This window comes from Clarias gariepinus, chromosome 21 (genome assembly GCF_024256425.1).
Source record: "Clarias gariepinus isolate MV-2021 ecotype Netherlands chromosome 21, CGAR_prim_01v2, whole genome shotgun sequence".
Classification (NCBI taxonomy): Eukaryota; Metazoa; Chordata; class Actinopteri; order Siluriformes; family Clariidae; genus Clarias; species Clarias gariepinus.
In genome coordinates, this window is record NC_071120.1 from 23,311,868 (window position 1) to 23,332,315 (window position 20,448).

General features: G+C 38.3%; 1 protein-coding gene across 3 annotated transcripts in view; it reads right to left on the reverse strand.

The window, feature by feature from the left end:
* Positions 1 to 9,561: 9,561 nt before the first annotated feature.
* grin1b (glutamate receptor, ionotropic, N-methyl D-aspartate 1b) overlaps positions 9,562 to 20,448 on the reverse strand; it is a 35,908-nt gene continuing 25,021 nt past the window's right edge. The window contains exons 20-21 of one of the 3 annotated variants that reach the window (XM_053481639.1): positions 16,382 to 16,492; positions 9,562 to 12,644 (exon numbers count right to left, since the gene is read on the reverse strand). In XM_053481639.1, coding sequence (XP_053337614.1) covers positions 12,579 to 12,644; positions 16,382 to 16,492 — 177 coding nt within the window. In that variant the 3' untranslated portion in view covers positions 9,562 to 12,578. The remainder of the gene's footprint in view (positions 12,645 to 16,381; positions 16,493 to 20,448) is intronic. The other 2 variants (XM_053481637.1, XM_053481638.1) reach the window with 2 other exon arrangements.

A 20,448-nucleotide genomic window follows, 5' to 3' on the forward strand; every position in this document is an offset into this window, starting at 1 on the left:
CTAAAACTGCTTATGCCCAAGTCATGTAATTGCTTCAGTGGAGATCCTCAACTATTTTATGTAGAGTCGCATGAGGGGCGTTCAAGTCAAACCGGGACTTTTAATTATGCATGATAACACAATACAGTTATCAGAGTAAAAACAACACATTTGAAATGCTGGCCTCCCAGGCCTTTAAACATTGGAAATGGCTTGGAACAAGGTCAGGACTGAGTTCCTGTAATGTGCAAGTTGCGTTCATGAATAATTGTGTGTGCTGTTCCCATAGACCGATGCATCTCTTCTAAAAGTTATCAGTAGATTTTCAAGAATTAGGCATTCAACTTGTTAAATGTTCATGGGACTGCAGGATGCTCACAGATGTTCTTTAAAACGTTTGCAGCATTTATATGTTTTACTGCGGCTAAGGGTCTCATTAATTGAAGTATATGCTTTGAAGTATTTGTCAAACAGCATGACACCTCCATTCTTGAAAAAGTCCATCCAGTCCCGTTTTGTCATAAACGCTCCTTGTCTCTATAAACTGCTGATGGAAATATTAAATCCGTACTTTGTTCATTCCAGGATTCCTAATAACAATACACTTATATTAACCATCTTTTTAACACTCTTAAGCCTGTGTACTGTAATGATTTTTACTGACACGATTTCACTTAAGAGGATGGAATGGGTTTGATTTTGCATCTGTATCCACTAAAGGTTTCATCTTCATGTCATCTTCTCGCTTACTCAATAGGGATTTAATATAATTATACTGATTTCTAGGAAATTGCTTGGGCATGATATCTGTTAGTCGCAAAAAAAAAATTACTTAGTTCCTTTTTTACAAGTGAGCAGGAAACAAATTCATTATTAAAGCACACAGCCGCTACATAGGAAGAGATCAGTATCAGTGTTTTTGAAAACCCTAATATTTGTACTAAGCTGAAAATAACAATGGGATTGGTGCATTCCTAGAAATTACAAATCTCAAACAGAAAATTACATTCTAAAGCAATTCCAAACAAATCTTTCCGTCTTCTCTAAAGCCCCTCTATGTAAGCGAAGGCCCCATCAAATCTGTCTTGAAGTAGGCGTACTCAGATCCATCCTCCTGGCACATTCTGGTGACCATGATGCACTGATAGTTCCACAGCAGAAGCAGAACCATGACCAGCAGGGCCACCAGGACCAGAGCCACCACCAGGAGGCACTGTTTGTTCACGTGAGAACCTACATGATTGCATCTCTCAAGCCATCTTTTAAATGGTGACTCAGAGGGAGGAGGTGGTGAAGTGACAGAGATGTCTCCGGCGAGAGCTGAGCTCTGTGGCTTGCACATGGTTCAGGTTTAACCAGCTCACCTGCAGAGAAATCCAGAGGTTAGAGCTATAATTCAGAGCGAAAAGCGGGCAAAAACACATCTGTACCACATGTGTGTGTGTATGTTCTGGCCACCAGATTTGGCAATGCCTGTAAGCCTTTAATGCTGTTGTCACCTAGATAAAGGGGTTTATGCTGTGACTGTATGTTTATAGTTTACAACAGTGTTTCTCAATCCGGTTCCTAGAATACGGTCTTCTAGACTGTGAGATGTTTTTCTTCCTTGAAGCCACTGTACTGTATGTCTGCGCTTTTGTGATGTCATTAAGGCGCAGTCCTACTACAGAATTAGAACTGTGTCAAATTGAATATTTTTAAATAACGTGTCTGGTTTGTTTACAGTAGATTTTTTTTTTCTTTTTGCTGATTAGGAATTTTCAGTGTAATTTGTTTAAAGAAAAAAAGGACAGAGAGAAATGAAGATACAAAGAGTAATGAAAACCCTATGGGAAATTAGCAGTTGAAAAAAAGCAATAAGTGGTTGTCCAAGCAATAAGTGGTCAATAGCGTAATCGGCTAGCCTGCTGTTTAGGCTTGGAGCAAATTGTTAGCATTTAATTTGAGGTGTCACTGCTAGTGAGCTCTGTCAGCCAAATTCACTTCCATTTATTACGCTCTTTTGAGTAAGTGGTGGCTCAGGTGGCTAAAGCTCTAGGTTGTTGATTTGACATTATGATTAAATGCTGTCAGCTTTTAACCACTGAGCATCCAAGTACTATAAATGATTAAGTTGGAATATCTAACTGGAATGAATAAAAATTGATCGAAATAACATAACTAGTATTTGCACATAGAATTGGAACTCAGTGTGTATTTCTATAGATTTTGCAGGACTTTGATTAGGTACATGTGTGTTGCTGTTGGGTCTCTCAATTGGAAGAATCCTGGAATCAAAACTGCCATTCTACAATTCTCCTTGTCATCTAAAAAGACAAAATTGATGGATTGTGGCAGTGAAGTGTGAAGACTGGCAGTCGAACAAGAACAGTAGATTATGTAATAGACACCTCAGGCAAGCAAAAAAAAACAAAAACAACGACAGGAGGATGAATAGGATTCAGGACAAATCCTACTGTATGATTCATAAATTTATGGATGTATTTGTTACGCTCCAAAAAGGAGATCAAACAAATGTTTGCCTCCTTTTGTCCCAAGGTGTCCTACAAACTCAACATCAAACTCAAAGTCTCTGGATGCTTCATATCCAATACCTTTCATCAAGGGAAACTTTCATTAAATGTAAATATCCCCATTGAATTGAATGAAGCATCTGTTCCTACTCTTCCGTAGTAATCTTACAGCTGTAACAAATGATGGACTCCATTTGACTAGATATCTTATTTCCACAGGGCTTATATCTTGACACCATACTCATCACGTACTACTTAAAAGTCTGTTGAGAAAAATTTGATTAAAAAAAAGCATTAAAATTTAGTACAGATTCACATCAGCACTGTTTAACTCTACTGTAGCTGTTGACTGGAACAAGTTGATCTCAGCTATTCCCGTTATTCTTGTTAATGTGGCACAGGAGCATTCTTGTAAATGAGAGCAAACTGACAATTATAAGCACTAAAATTAGCCTGTTTTGAAAGCATTGTGGTTTTAGACTAGTGTTATAATGTACAGTATTTAGATCAGCTGAATTAAAACATGACAATTAAAGCTATTGATTAGGTACAATTATTAGGATATTTGGCTTTTTTAGGGCTACTTTTGACGTATTCATTCTTGCATATCTGTATAATGATTTTTATCAAAATATCAATGCATGAAGTTTGCATGTTCTCCCCGTGCTTGGTGGGTTTCCTCCGGGTTCTCCGGTTTCCTCCCACAGTCCAAAGACATGCAGTTTAGGCATAACTGCTATTCCCAAGTTGCCCATAGTGTTTTAATGTACAATTACTTTTTAAACCTGTATCATATGTATTTATAAGTCAGTATTTATAAGCCTAAAATGAAATATCAAATATTAAACTCCAATACAGCCAGTCAATCGTTTTATTTGTCCTCTTTTAATTCAGCTCATCAAAATATATAATAATTAGAAGCTTTCATCTCTGAAGCGAAGAAACACTTAAAAATGGTTGTCTTGTGTAATCAGCTGATGCAACTGCTTGACTCACACAATAGTGATGTAAAGATCATTATGTGCAAGTGACACATAGTCACATGCATTGGGTTGGCAGAGTTGAGCAGTGCTAGGTGTGGTGGAATCGGCAGTATAACCATCAGGGTAAAAGAAATCCTCAAGTGTTTAAGTGTATAATAACCAGGTAAAACATTCCACGGAATAATAATTGCAACTTGAGCATAGTTTTTAGATTAGATTGCAAATCATCAGGATGTCTATATCCAGTTAGACAGTACATCTAGAAATCTACAGCATACCATTCACAGCAACCTCCGCTGTAGTCCATCGTTATTCTAGGTACCAACAGGTAGCCTGCACCTTTTGATTAAAGCACTATATAGTGGAACACAGGAGTAATTTGGTCAAATCTACTGCTTGAAAAGTAATAAGAGGTAACGTCCTAGAAGACAGGAGAGGGCCCAAAACAGAGTCTTGTGGAACACCAAACTTTAGTATGGATAAAGGAGTCACAATTTACATCTGCATACTTACTACATTAAGGTAAATAATACCAGGGGCAGGAGAGATTCACTTCCTTAACACCAATAAGATTTTATTTATTTATTTTTTATTTATTTATTTTATTTATTTTCCTCCCCGTCACTAGGGGGCTCCCACATTGCGGCTACTACTACCATTCAGCTGGGAGGGCCAAAGACTATCACGTGTTTCCTCCGAACCGCTTGATGCCAGCTGACCGCATCTTTTCGAACTGCTTGCTTACGCACCGTTATGGGTGGAGTAACACACTCGGAGGAAAGCGCTAGCCGTTTCTTCCGAGAGCGCACAGACCCCCTGATTGGCTGTAGAGCCGTGATTAATGTGGGAGCGCAAATACCTCTCATCCCTCCCCCCTGAGAGAGCTCGGCCAATCAGCTCTCTCTAGGCCTCCGTCTGTGAGAGGTAACAGCATCACCCGGGAATCGAACCATCTCCGGATGATAGGGCGAACATTTTACCACTTAATCAATCATCAACTATTTCTGTTTTTATTATTTAATTTATTATTTGGGCTTGCACGTTACCCCTGCTGGTTGATTTGTTCCATCTGCTGTCACTTCTAATCAGCTCCATTCCTCTAATAAACCTGCCTCTCTCAATTCATATCTAGATTGTCTTTTCATGTTTGAACTCTCCAGATGTCCAGCCCTCATTCTGCTCTTTAACCTGCCCATAAATCTAACACTGTCTCTGTGTGTTGGACCCACTCTCAGAGTTACTCTTTGGTACCTCTGCAAATCTGTCTGCCTGTTTCTCTCAGCTAAATTTTCTGTCATTTTGAACTCTGTCTTTGCCCTGTCTGAATGCTACAGATCTGCCTACTGGATCTCTGATTATTGGTTGTGCTGTGGGTTTGGACTCTGTTTCTGTCAAGTATCCACCTCTTTGTGTTCTTGTCTTCTGCCCTACCTCTAACTATACCAGCATAGTCTTAGAGATAAATTAGTACTTTTACAAAGGAATCTCCCAGGATTTATCTTTAATAATAGGGTTGTATTAAAAAAAACTGCAGTATGAGACATAAAGTATAGACTCCTGTAAATTAGTTAATGTACTGTAAAACTTCCACTCTCTCATACTGCTTTATTCTGTATATAGGGTCACAGTGGGTCTGGAGTCTATCCTAGGAGACTTGGGGCACAAGGCGGGGTACACCCTGCCAATCCATCACAGGGGACACACATATACACACACACTTACAGGCTCATTCACACACTACAGGGCAATTTGGGGACACCAATTAGTATGTCTTTGGACTGTGGGAGGAAACCGGAGAACCTGGAGGAAACCCACCAGTGGGGCAGTGGTAGCTCAGAGGGCTAAGGCACTGAGTTACAGATAGGAAGATTGGTGGTTTGAGCCCAGCTCCACCAGGTTGCCACTGCCGGGCCCTTGAGCAAGGCCCTTAATACTGTCTGCTCCAGGGGTGCTGTATCATGTCTTTCCCCAGTTATTCTGGAATATGCAAAGAATATGTCCTCTCTTTGTTGTTTGACCAGTAATATAATTCTATTAAATGATTGAAAATGAATGATTCTGCAGTTATCATTCTGCATCTCGCAGCCCTGCTGTCTGATTGTTCCATGGTGACACAAGAAGTCTCTTCCTCTTAATTTCCTCACGGCTATACTGAGAAGCCTTGTTATGTCACATGCCTCGCCCCTACACTGGGTCTGCACTTGACAGAAATAACCAACTGAAGTATGAATCCCAAAGGCCATTTTTTTGCACGACACTCTTAAATCACTCTTGAGGTATGAGCAATCTCTCTGGATATGGAGTCCTCAGATACTTCTTGTGGATGTAATCTCAAAGCAGCCTATTAAATTGATCTACGATCCAAAATGGACATCAACCTTGTAACACATCGCTTGGTCAAAAAAAAAAAAAGGCCCTCTAATGGCCAATTTATGTGTGAAAATTATTCCCCATGCTCCAACAACCATTGAGTCCTGCAATATGCCCGTTCCATCAGGAAAGAAAAACTCCATGGATGTGACCCTGTTGTCATTTAGTACAATCAGGTCGTCAGCTGACTTCATTTTATTGCCGCATAATAAGTCTGAGCCAAGACCTGACCAACTGAAGCAACCCCAGATCATAGCACTGCTTCAAGGGGCTTGTACATTGGACACTATTCATGATGGATGTGTCGCTTCATGTGCTTCACGGCTGTTTAGACCCAATCCCATGAGTAATCAACGTTTTTTTTTTCTAACCACATTTTCACTGCAGTTTAGCACATTTTAAGCTCTAAACAGTGATGTATTGTAGAGTCCCTGAGAATATGAGTCATGAGCTATTTTGCATTAATGCAGGCAATCAGTGACTCACCGCAGGTCATGTAAAAGTATTGTAGAGCATTCATTTAAGGCTGTTTTTTTTATATATAAATGCTTATTTGTAAAGTACCTTTCAATCATTCTAATGCTACAAACACAACATTTCTAAGTTTGTATTACCCAATTAAGTGTTGCTCTTTTCAAATCGACATGGCTGATGATGACAGATCATGAGGCAGCACCTCTTGAACACGAAATTAGATCATACAGTAGTCCTAAAGCTAAACTGCATAATTACTATAATTTTAAAGTAATATAGGAAAATACCTTTTTTCGGTATCTTGAACATCAAATAATAATAATACCTAGAGAGATACATTTTCTAAAGAACATGTGAGTGGGTCTCTGGGCCTCTGGGCCTTTTGACACTGGGATCCAAAGTTTTAAAGTCCCTATAGAAGTTACAATAGTAGGGAATGCAACTGTGAGCACATCATGTCTCAATGGGGTGGACCTTCACCATTATACAGTATGTCAATGGGGCAGATTTGGACACCTCTTGCGCGCCCCCAGCGGTACAACTTATACCCTTTTGTGGCGTATGTTCTGACACAGCTTGCAAGCCTCTTCAAGTTTGGTAAATTTAGTATTTCTACAAATTTCTTTCTCTGCGCTTAGAAGTTGGTCTCAATGTAAAGTCATACTGTAGCACCCCATTCCCAAATAAACTGCACGATTTGACACCTCTTTTTTGGGATACGGGACTAGTTACTGTACGCAGCAATTTTAATTTTTTTTATTTACCTTTATGTAACCAGGCAAGACAGATTAAGAACAGGAGGCAATGTTTGTAAGAAAAAAAAAAGAAAAATAATTATTAAGTCTGCGAGATGATAATACAAGTGATGTTTTGCTTCATGAGCACCATTGATAATAATAATAATAATAATAATAATAATAATAAATATAATTAAAATATAACAATAATATATTATGATGATAATAATAATAATAATAATAATAAATAGAATACAAAAAAAATAATAATAAAACAATTTTTACCCTCATTAACTACACTAACTGTTAGTCGCCATCTCTATGTTAGCTCTTCCAGTACCGGATGGATATGTTTTGGTGGAGTTAAAAAGGGCTGTGCTGATATTCAGTACAAAAGCACTCCCTCTTATGTCAAGTTACTTAACTATGCCTTGTTTTTGAGTATTAAAAAAAACAAGAAAGAAATGCACCAAAAAGGTTTTGTATTTATGAATAATTTTATTTTAAATAAAATAACTTAAAAAATCTAGTACTAAAAAAAGAAAGAAAAGAAAAGAAAAGAAACCTGCACACACTTTGACTGATGTCACAGTGCCTGAGTGTTGCTGCATCTCCCAATGGTCTAAAAATACCCACGGAAATGAAATTTTCACAATGCAGCACCATTAAGCATCCACACAAATGTGCTGCGAGTAGATATAAAGCAATGTACTTATATTTAGATTCAGTATCTACAGAACATATTAAGTTAATTATAATTTTTTTTTTTACGGCCGAAATCATATGCAGTCGCCTCGTCATGGCAGCACATCCGTTGCCTGAGGAACGCCTCGGTCCTCTCGAGTGTCACTTTGACAACTCGGTCAGCGAGCGCCTCGACACGAGCAGCCCGCACAGCTTGAGCTGTCACTTCACACTGCTGATTTATTTCACAGCTTCATCCTTCTGCAATGAACATATTAAAGGCGGCAGCAGAAATAATGAAACCCTACCTCAGTGTTTGGATCCACACACGGACCTTGTTTCTGTTCCTGCCGATGTGGAGAGGTGCTTAAGGACGCGAGTGTCCAATGTTTGTGCAAGTTTGGTCTAGTACATTTGGCCTCATTAACAGGTCAAAGCAAACAGACACACACTTAGAGACTGACTCCACCCCGTGCTGTTGGCTGCGTGACACGCCGACCCTTGAGAAGACCCTTAAATCTTGCAACCTTTGATCCTATGGATATTTCATAATAATATTCAAGTAGTGGCTCAAAAGATAAACTCGGTATAGATCAGGCCTTTGGAAACGACATTGAGTCATCAACGGCTTTGTGCCTGCTCAGATCAACACTTCCTGGATGACAGCAATACAACAGCGTTATGTCTTATATTGTTCTGTATTCATTTAACAACACAATATCCCCAAAATAGACACAGTGTCGAGGGAGGTAGACAATTCCTCCCTGCAAACCATGATGGAAAATGATGACTTTGTATAGATTATCAGATGCTATGTACTGTATGCAGTTGTTTTCTTTTGAAGCAACAATAAAGCACCTGTGTGCAAATTTCAATTCCTGTTGACAAAGTACAAAAAAAAAAAAAAAAATTCAAACTTTTACAAGAAAACATATTCCATTCCAAGTTTAAATATTCCATTTTTAATATTTATTCATAAATCTCAGACACCAAACCATGCATCCACTCTACCTCAACGCCTACTGTACCAAACAGTTGATTTTTACCCGTTCTTTGCATTCAAATAAAGTTTCAATGTGATTATGGAACAGCTTTCTTTTCTTTCTTTCTTTTTTTTTTTTTAATAAAGGCATCCCACATTTTTTATGTAATATACATTTTTAATCCAATTCAAAAAGCATTAAAGCATATTTTTCTCAATCATTCGAGTCTTTCTGCAGTCTGTAGCACTCGAGTCTTCTATTTTGGTCTTTTCTTTTCCCCTTTTTTCAAATCATTGAATTCATTTCCGTGTGAGAGATGAGTGAATCTTTAAATTATTTGTGCATTCATATACAATCATTTCTTAACTGAATAATTTATCTTATTTATTTCAATATATTCTTTAAAAGATTGCACTTATCCTAACTGTTTTAATGTTTCTGTATATTATATTATATTGTGCTATGCGATACTATACCATACTACACACAACAAGGGGGTGTTCAAGTCAAACCGGGACTTTTGATTGATTATGAGGGTGAAATCTCCCTTTTATTTCTCTATATAGTCCCCTGCTACACTGATGCATTTATCCCAGTGATTTCACTAAGTGCTTGGATATCATCAGGATAGAAAGTTTTCTTAATACGTCAGGACTGCCTGCTTCAGGTTTAAAACCCTGGCCTCCCAGGAACTCCTTTACTGTGCCAAACATGTGGAAATGGCTTGGAGCGCATCATTTCGACATGTTCGAGACAAATTATCAGGAATCAGCATTCCAATCCTATTCCAATTCAAGGATGTACGTCCTTCCTTAAAATGTATGCAAGATTAAAAAGCTTTACTGCGGCGAAGAGTCTCATCGCCGCACTGCATAGTGCTTGAAGTCTTCTGTTAATGTTATAATAATTATAACTAGTAACTTCAGACTCGTGATAAAGTCCTGATTTGACTTGAACACCCCTTGTAATATCCTACGAAATCAGAGTTGACTTAAAGTAAGCCAAGACTGTAGATGTAGATGTGTAAATACTCCATAAACTGCAGTATACTGTATACTCAGCTTGGTATATACTGTATAAATCCCTGTAGGAGGTAAAAGTTAAGTAAAGCCACTCACTTTCCCACTGGATCAGTATGTTATAACCCCCCTTCACACACACTGTCCCTCTCCTGTATATCTGTATAGTAGAAATTTGCCTGCAGCATAAAACTGTCAAAATATTCCACAGGAACCTCAGTATGAATTAAATATGGGAAAAGTGAAGCTGCCCGCTTGAGAGAATAATTCATACAGTTTTGCATCTTATATATTTTATTTGCACATAAGAGTATAAGTTTTAAACATATAGATTTATTTTTTATTATCTCACAGAGTAGGACTGGCCTTCAAAAGCACATTTGGTGATAAAAAAAAACAACAAGATCTGTATGTATCTAATGTACTGTATATTAAAATCGCCTAGATATTCACAAATTCACAATGTTTGTGTCAGATTGAACAGGTTACACAGCTGTTTGTTTCTGATTGACCTTATTTTGCACGTTATTCTAAAAAAAAAAAAACATCTGTACAGCATCCTGAAGGATTTCCACTATAGATCCCAAATAAATATGATTTCTTCTTATGTGATAATGCGGATTAGTTTTTTTTTTTGCTCGTACTTCATTTCCACTGACTAACACTCAAAAACGCTTGAAGCATCGCAGGAATTTCACAGTACAAGCTTGGCAGCTTACTGGCAGCGTACAAAGGTCCACTTGGTACAGTCTCTACCTTACGCAGTAGAAACCGCGGCAAAAAAATTAATAAAGAAGAATAAGAATAATTTAAACACTTCATGTAATATTCCCAGCTTACAAAATACATTTTCACACCAAAGCCCTCGGAAAAAGATTGCTTTAAGACGAAAAGTGCTATACGGTGTCCTAGCATTACGACCATTCACCGTGTGTACTAGTACGAGTCACAAAATGCAAATGATCCTCCTGGAGTCGATCGTTTAGCCCAGAAAAAAAACAACAAAAAAACGAAAGCTGAAGCCGATTAAAAGAACGCAGAAATGCAATATTACTTCCACCGCCGTCTATATCAATAAACATCCATAATACAACACTGAGTACATTAACACACAATCCTGTCCTGTGATACGCTTTTTGGATTGAACAACTTTATACTTTCGAAGCTACAGGAATTATTACAGAGCATTTCAAGCAGAATTAAATATTAAAACCCTCCACTCAAATCATCCTGTAATAATAGCTGCATTGTTCGATTTTTTTTCTTTTAATTTGTTCATCGAGTCTCAAACCGTATTTTTTTCTTCTTCTTTTTTTTTTAATCTGCTACATTTTGCACTTTCTGGAAAAAAAAACCATTGCATGACTTATTGTTAAGAAAGATTGGAGCATGTGACAAAAAGAAAAACAGGAAAAAGTCAATTGTTCCACAGTTTTGTTGGCTTAACAGATCCAGATCGCATCAGCAAAAAGATTTTTTTTGTTTTTTGGAGAAGGCAATGGAGAGATTGGAGTGTATCAGGAAAAAAAAAGAGCAAGATACAAGGACCTGAATAATACCTACAGCGTTATTTACAGTAGTGCATAAAGGTAAACTCCACCCTGAATCGTTATATCTAAAGGTTTTGCCGCCATTAGCGATTATTCCAGTGCTAGTTCGTTGGTCGAACACAATGCTAGTGTTGTTCTAATGATAATGGAGTTTAATTAAACCTTCTCGAACATCTGTCAGCTTGTAAAAACCTTATTTTCTTAATCACCATTTTCCATGTTTAATATTTAACATCTTAAGGAGAATCTTTAAAAGACGTTGCGCAAATGTTCCACGACGCAATGTACCTTTACTAGGCTTAGCTAGCTGGCTAGTTAGCTACGTGATGCCAAAACTTTGCCGTCCCGATTAGCATCATAATCTTTCTAAGTGTTATATAAATTCTGATGTTTTAGAACTCAGTACAGTACTAGTTGCATCACTTTTCTCAGGTAGATTTTTTTAATAGGAAGGGCTAAATCCTAAGCAGGTAGTCAAATGGTATCGTGGGTTATAATAATACGGTAGGGAAGAGCCGAAAGAGTCGAAATGAGAATCCTTATTACACGACCTTACCCAATTGATGTCAGTTATTAATCCAGGTAAACAAATCGTTCAGGGTGGATTTATCCTTTAATCTACTCTACGTGTACCATGGATCTATTGCCTAATCTAATAACAATACAAATAGCAATCAGAGGTATATTTTACATCAGCAATATACAACATAGAAAACCGTCCTTGCAAACGAAACGTGAAATTCAGTAAAAGTTAGTTGTTTCAGCTACATATAGTTTAATATGTGGAGAAGTGGAGGTAGAGTGACCACTGAATGAATCGAATTCGAGATAAATAGAACGGACTTGATAATAACTTTTTCAGAAATGAGCATGCTTTATAAGTATGGGGAAATGAAGGTTGTTTATGTGTGTGTTTCTGTGTCTGTACGGGGCATGTGAGGGCATATTGCGGCAGTACGTTTCAGCTCCAAGGGCTTTTTCTTTTCTTTTTTTTTCTGTTTGTTTCAGGTGTCACAGTCGTGTCCTGGGCATGTTGGTAGAGGCCTGGGGAGGAGGATGGAGGAAGATCGAGGAGGGTGCAGGACTGTGTGTATGTGTGTTTTGTTCAGTTGAGCATGTTGTTGGCTCAGACGATGACGTTGTTGATAAAAAGGGATCAGCAGGTCTGGCACGATTTCAGCAAACCCCCGCCAACCATCTCCTCCTTTTATAGCCTCCCTGTCGCACTCTTGTTATGTCTAGCTCTTGTTCTTTTTTCTTTTTTTTCCCCGCTCTCTTGTCTGCGTTCACACCACCGTGCTGACGGAGGGGTCGGATAGGTTGAGCTGGCCGGTGATGTCCGTGGGGTACGGCTAAAGAGGAAAGGGAGAAAAAAGGAACGACAGGAATAAAAATTGTTCCCATTAATGTTAATGTGGAAATAACTTGATCTTGGGCATTTAGTAGGAACTTTTCATTAGTGAGACGAAACCCATTTCCACCACATGCTGTGTTTGCCCCAGACTCAATGTTAAATTACCGAATGTCAAACACGCTGAGGACATTTTGGACTTCCTGTTTTGAGGCGTCCTGGGTTTTTTTTTTTTTTTTTTTTTTTAGTTGAGCAAGAATTCATTAGCACCGCACAATTTATCTTGATCTTAGGTGAGTAATATCTCTCAGAGGAATGACATAATGCAAGAGCTCATGTCTCCCAGCCCTGAGCTAATAATTTACCTACAGTAACTCAGAATTATGATCACTACAGTAACCTTCCAAATTAAACACAGGAGCAGAAACACAAAGCAATAACAACGTGAATGTGATTAACGGCCAATATGATTTCAACATAACCTTTAAGATTATTGATTCCACATCATTTATATCCCTTGACCGTTTGATTGCACAATGCGGTTGAAAGGTTCAAAAAAGGTATCTTAGGATTTATGAGACGAAGATGAAAAGAGGTCTACAGGGGAAAAAAAAGAGAAAAGCTACACTTGCAGAAAAAATGTTCCAGTGTTTAGAATTATGCCTGAAAAGTTCTATAGGGTCCATAGACCCTCCATAATTTGTTTATGGATACCACTACATTTATTTGCTTATGATGGTCTTCAGGGTCCATTTAAGATTACGAAAAAATAAATAATCTTACATATCTCTCTGATGATTGATAACCTGATAGGTCCATGCTTTGTAAGATCTTTGTGGACTTTATGGCTTTCAAGAAAATCCTACAGGACCCATATTTGAGGTTAACCAGAATGACATCATTGAGGCCAAATGTATAATAATCACTTCTGAACACTAATATAAACTTGGTAAATTATAAAAGGGTGGGCATACTTGTGCAACCAGGTAATAGCAAGGTTTTTTTTTTTTTTGGTCATATTTTTGTTTTTTTCTAAATCATTCTTTCTTTGCTGTATCACATTAAATGCGATAAAAGATCGTACTTTTTTTTTACAGTACAAAAATCTAATATTTTACCAGGGGTCTCTAGATATTTCATATTTATTATACACCGATCAGTCATAACAAAACTTTAAAACCACTGGGGTGGCCCTGGCCCCTCGTGGCGTGTCTCCACAGGGCCTCTGGGGGGTGCTTGGTTTCTTGCACCAGAAAATTACTAGCGGATTCTTTGGGTATTGTGGGTTGTGTTTGTGGTGCTTCCATGGATAGGACTTGTTTGCTCGACACATCCCATGAGTGCTTGATTGGATTGGGCTCTGAGGAGATTGGAGTCTGGGGTGGGCTGTGGTGCACTGGGTGTCATCTTGCCATTCTATCTTGGCAGAATTGACTTTTTTTCTGAGAGTTGAGCTGCATTGGGTTTTCTGTGGAATCAGACAAACGGGCTGGCCTTTGGTCCATTTTATTGGGCAAGGGTGAGTGTTGGGTCCCCACCAGTTTATTGGTCTATAGTTGGTGATCAGTGTTGATCAGTGCACCTGGAGGTGGTGTTGATGTCATGGCTGATTGGTGTACAAAACATTTCTGATAGTGATGGCAACCCATTGTTACAGAGTTAGGCATTGAACATTCAGTATATTGGTTTCTCTCTAAAACAAACTTAGGAGAAACTGTAAGAAATATTTGAATAATATACAAATAATATCTCCTACATTCCTTTAAATGGATTTTGGAAAGCTTTTTGGATAAAGATTGGTTCTATTTGGAACCCAATTAAGGAATGTTATATAGATTTAACTTCAAGAGTGTATAATGGTAATTCTAATCTCTTTTCATTAGTCTCTATTTATAACTCTGAGTCATTAAATGTGCAATCTTTAAATAAAGGATTCTCTGTGTTGGTGTGAGTGTCATTTGGATCCTTTTCTCATAGATAAATCCTAGAAAGGATCTTTATAAATTTTCCCACCAGATATAAACTAAGAACTGTTTTGCAAGCTAATACCGTTGTTATCTAAGAGTACAAGAGTAAAAGCACAAGCCTGATTCATTCTTGACCCATAAACATGAATATTTCATTATTTCTTTTCCCTCAGCATCTTTAACAATGGAGGTAAAAACAGGCAGGGCAGCATGGGGTAGCGGGTGGCCTCACTAATGATGATCAGTAGCGTGAGCATTCCCAATCACAGCCTACAGCGCCACCTGTCTACAGACAGGTGAACATCACGAGTCTACTTCTACAACAACAACCACAGGAGTCATGCTGATAAAGAGGAGAGAGGCAGTGTGGCATGTGGCGTAGACACCGACAGTTACAACTCCATTCAAATCCATTTATAAAGAAATACATTTATATAAAAGAAAAAAAGGATGATTAGGACTGAAATGGGTAAACATCAGTCTAAAGAGACAGGTTTTGTTTTGTATTGTTTGTAATTCTGATCAACTTTTTCATCCTACACGTGACCTGCATGAAGCTACAATCCCATATTTCTAGAAACATGATAAGCCTTAGCACGTTTCTGCCTTGTCCTCATTTCCTGTTGTTTGTAATCCAGATAGGGGATCTTGCTCAGCTTATTAAATGCAAACGATTCGAGAGGCTCTGGTGACAAAAGTAACATAGAGACCACTCCTATTTTGGATGTTGTAATGGCAAAAAATAAAGCTGACATCATTTCACATGTAAAAAAACGAAAAAGATTTAGAAGATATAACAATGCTCCAGGATGCTGACGGTCACAACCAGAACATCGAACCTAAAAACTGAAGATGGTGTCACCTAAAGGACAAGAGAGTAAAGCAAGACTTAACCAGGAAGCATGCAGATTTTTAGAGTGAGAGCTGTCCAGTTCTGAACCTGTAGGAAGACTGAAAGATCGGCGTAAATATAAAGGACGTCTAGCAGCTTGGAAGTGTCTGTGGAAAAAATCAAAGGGCGAGCTTCAGTCGATACGGCTGCAAAGAAAACACCTGAAGGTTAATGAACGGACCCTGCTTAGGGAATAACCAAGGCAATTTCAGAGGTATGTACTAACTTTGGTTTCCTTTTAAGCTGATTTTCTTGAATTAACCATGGAATGTGTGTGACACCAACCACATAAAATGGAAGAAGACAAACGATGTGGAAAAAACATCGAAATACGCGTTTGTTAACAAGACCGAGCGGTGAAAGGGAAGACAAGGCACACATACAAAGAAAGGACATAAAAAATCAAACAAAATGTGTAAAAATGTAAAAGCATCAACTTAAAGTCCCATCCAGTCTTTAAAGGAGAGTCTAGCTTAACTTCCTGTACAGTAGGAGGGACTAACCTATGAGGTCATAACCCACAACCCGTAAAACTCGTATACCCCCTATGCTCACTACCTTCCCTGATTGGGCTTTCCCAAAGAAATGTCTGGATGGAGCACTGATGGCTGACTGACAGACATGTGGCCATGACCGTAACTCCATGTGTGAGGGGTGGAGAGAGAGAGTCTGAGATGAGAACGGTCGGGGGTTTTTTGTTGTTGTTGTTTTTGCGAAAGGGGATGGAGGAGGTGACAGGAAGAGAGGGAGCGAGAGAAGAAGGAACAGGATAGATAGATAGATAAATAGATAGATAGATAGATAGATAGATAGATAGATAGATAGCATCATAAATGGTTAAGAAGTACAGGGCAGGGTGTTATTTCTTCATCTTCTTACCGTGTCTTTGGAGGACCTACGTCTCTTGATGTTGGAGGCCAGGTTGGTACTGATGGACCTAAAAGAGGCTTTCTTTTTGGGGTCGGGCTCTGCTCTACCACTTTTCCTATCCTAAAATAAATATACAGTATATGTAGAACAATTATTTGAGTCCAATCTACTACTACTACGATTATCCTATTAATACTACTCACCTAATACTAATACAGCTAAGGGTTTATTATTTACTTAACCGCCATGGTGGAAGAAGAATCATGGCCTTTCCTGTGCACTTAGCATTTCTATCCTGACATAGTGCTTTCATGCAGCCTCAGGCTTCTACAGAGCAAAAAAAGGACTTATAAGCACTATATTAATACTTAAAATTCTACTCGTACCATACAATCCTCAGGCTCTCGATGGGGAACGACCACTCCTGAGGATGGCATGATTCAAAATTAGAGCCCTCCCCAGTTAGTTCTTAGCAATGGAAAGCAAAAAGCATTAGCGAAGCAAATGAGCAAAATGAGAAGTAATAAAGACAGAAATAAGCGGTTTCTTGTTTTTGTAAAGGTAGGAGTGGTTCTTTCATGGAGAGGAGGGTGAGAGGGGATTGGGACTAAATGGACAACCAATTGAGAAGAACAGAATCGAAAATGAAACTTAAGACGGTCCCGTTGCATTATACCCGGGGGTTGAGTATAATAGCCAGGAGGGCTTATAAAGAGGGTGTAAGGGCTCATAAGAGGAGGGTAGGATAATATCAGGGAGGAGGGGGGAGTGACTTCAACCAGAGGACATGCGGTACATGGAACCGAAAGGAAATGCGAAATGAATGATATGACAGTTGACCTTGTCCGGTACCGTCCTTGTTTTGAAGCCTATGGACCCTGACCCCTGAGCCTACTGGACATCTCCTTGTACTTGCACTCCGTTTCTAGCATTCTTGTCATCATTATTATCTGCACAGGATTACATAACCAATTATAGGAACCTCTATTAAGCAAACAGTGTCAAGCCTGTAGAATAAAGAGCATTTTATTACAAAATATGTAGAATAAAATAACAGTCTGAGCAGGTTTTTGTTGGAGTTGAAAGGGTCATACTATTTTCTATCATTTCTTTTTTTTTTTTACAAGCAGAAAGAGACAGGATTTTTTTTTTAATCACAATTCATCACAGTGCACCAAGATGACATTTCAACTTTTTTTTTTTTTTTTCATTAGGTCAGTGGAAGAACTTGGAGAAAGCATGGATGTATTCAGGCTTTCATCTTCTGCGTTTGAAACCCCTCTGATGAGCCAGCGTCTCAGCGGCGGAGAGCCGACTCATGGAGTGCATGGGTTGTCGATCTGCACTTGGTATTCGCTTTTTGAAGTGAAAATGCCAGGGGCAGATCAGAGCAGTCGTGGATTCAGAAAGCCAAGGTGTGAGTGAGTGAGTGAGTGAGTGAGTAAGGTGTGATGTTTCATATTGCACCATGGGATGAGTTTTACACTTTTAGCTTTTGAGGGAAGATTTTTTTTCCCTTTGAAAACCCCCCAAAAGATACCACATGTGTTTCATCTCATGTGCAGATAACATTGTGTTTATGAGAATCCACATACTGTCTTATTTGCTGGTTTTGTTGTCTTTTTCCTTTAGCTCATAAAACACAAAGGGAAAAGAAACAATTAAATCCTGATTTCTTTGCAGACCAACAGCGGTCCAATTATACACCCTCACCAGTGCAGGCCCTGTGTCTCCATGTGGGTAGAATGTGTAGGCAGAAGGACCATAATGTCTCTGGTAGGCGCAAATAACCTTTAGGCCCAACTATGTCATGAGGAAGATAATCAAGTACAAACTTCTTAATATTTATGTCTAAATGATCTTGAGAGAAAACAGTTGCTACAGTATATACTGTATATTTTTAAACTATGCCTCATGGATAATGAATAAAAAACAAGTTCTAGATCAACAGAATAGTTCTGAACGCCTGCTTTCTTTATGATTAACTGCTTCTTTTAAATATAATTAGCTAGTTAAATTGCCTAACATTTGTGATGTGCTTTGATAAATGTAGATTTTAGAAAGTTTCGATGCTGATTTAAAAATCTAAAAAAAAAAAATAAACAATTCAGATCCTGATAAAGACTCAGTTTTCATATCTATTCATGTTCTTGATACCTCATTTGCAAATCCATGTATATTCATGAGCACAAATGGGCTCTTTGATTCTTCCTAGATTTGTATGTCTATAAAAATACTATACTACAAAAACAAAACGAGCTGTATTTGCCGGTTCTGCATCATTTTAAATACGTTCCATGTAATATTTATGCTTTTTGCAGCATTTAGGATTCAGCCGGCTCATGCGGTGGTGCACTAAATCCGAACACTGTTGGACCTCTACAGTACCACAGCTGGGCTTTGTCGTCTGAGAAGGGCAGGCCATGCTGTTTCGCACCAGCTTTTTGGTGTTGAGGACGCCATGACTCAGCATGTACAGAGCCAGAGGCCAGGAGTGAAGGAACAGTGATCTGAACACATGCAGGACAAGTCTCTGATTCCTGTTGAAACCCCACTGAGATATTCAGCTAGCATGGCCTTTCAGCTGCCCAGCGTGCATCTGCCTCAGTCTACCATACTGTGCGTGCCATTTGTGTGTGTGTGTGTGTGTGTGTGTGTGTGTGAGTGTAGTGAGTGTGCGTGCACACTGCTTTGCTTAGTGGTAGTTTAGTAGGCGTGCATGAAGGAGCTTCTTCCTCATGATGCCCACAGTGGAAGACAGAGAAGGAATGGATCCTAAGCATGAATTTGCAGTGAATCACTCATTTTACTGACACTCACACTCTATTCATTTAAAATAATTTGTGCTGATATAGTTCTTGTTTTTTAACATCAGGGGTTAAACTGGGATTTAGAAAGGTGTAGGTGAAAGCCATTCTTCACTATAATGCCAACAATGTCGCTTAATTAGTTTTATAATATGATATATAAATATTAAACAAATTTGTAATATTTCTAATTCTTAAATCATAATTTGGCTAAATAACATTTGCCAATATTCCTCCTTCCTATATATATATATAAATATATATAAAGCTTTTATATATTTAAATTTAAATATTTAACAGTCAAATCTCTGTCCAAAAATGTCTTACTTACACTTTGACCCTTAAGTTAACAATCTGATTATCAGTTATAAAGCTACTATAGCTAGCTATACAACTATATCTACTATACACTACTATAGCTAGCTATAAAGCGACTATAGCTAGCTACGATACTAAAGCTAGCTCTAAAGCGATATAGTTGTATAAGTGATATAGTTGTATAAGTGATATAGTTATAACAACAACTATATCTCCTATACACTACTATAGCTAGCTATAAAGCTACTATAGCTAGCTACACAACTATGTCTACTGTACACTTCTATAGCTAGCTATAAAGCTACTATAACTAGCTACACAATTAACTTTGCTGCATTATGCAATTTGACCACAATAAGCACTAGACCTCTAGCTAAATGGCTAAAAGGCCTCCTAGCTTTAGAAAAATTTTAATATAAAAAAATTAAAATATAGAAAACAATTGCCCTCAGAAATAAATACAAACCACTTTTTTATGAAGTCTATCTGTTACCTTTTTTCTGGCAGTTTTAAATAGGCTAGCCAGTTACAATGCTAGCGATCCCGCTGACAGAACAGTGTTTAACAATGTTTTTTTTTGGGGGGGGGGTTGGCACAAACAAATTGAAATGAAATGAAACCTTTAATAATCGCCTGTAAATAGCCATAGTAAGTGCTGAGAAAAGCACAGAGTGTAAGCTCGGCCGCGATCACTTGACTGCTGCTGAATTAGAAGATCAGGTCGATCTGATACAAGCTCTTCAACTTTTTTTCTTTCTTCGTCCGATCGCCTTGAGAAAGGTTAGTTTAGCAAGTTTAGGTTAGCTGGCTTCCTGCTGACTGTTAATAAGACTTGTTAAGAATGGTCCAATCACATGAGACCAAATATTTAAAAACAATTTTGATTCGTTAAGAACAAAAATGGAAGGGTTCGGGCGCTGCGTCCCAAGGATGATTTGAAAAAATCGAATT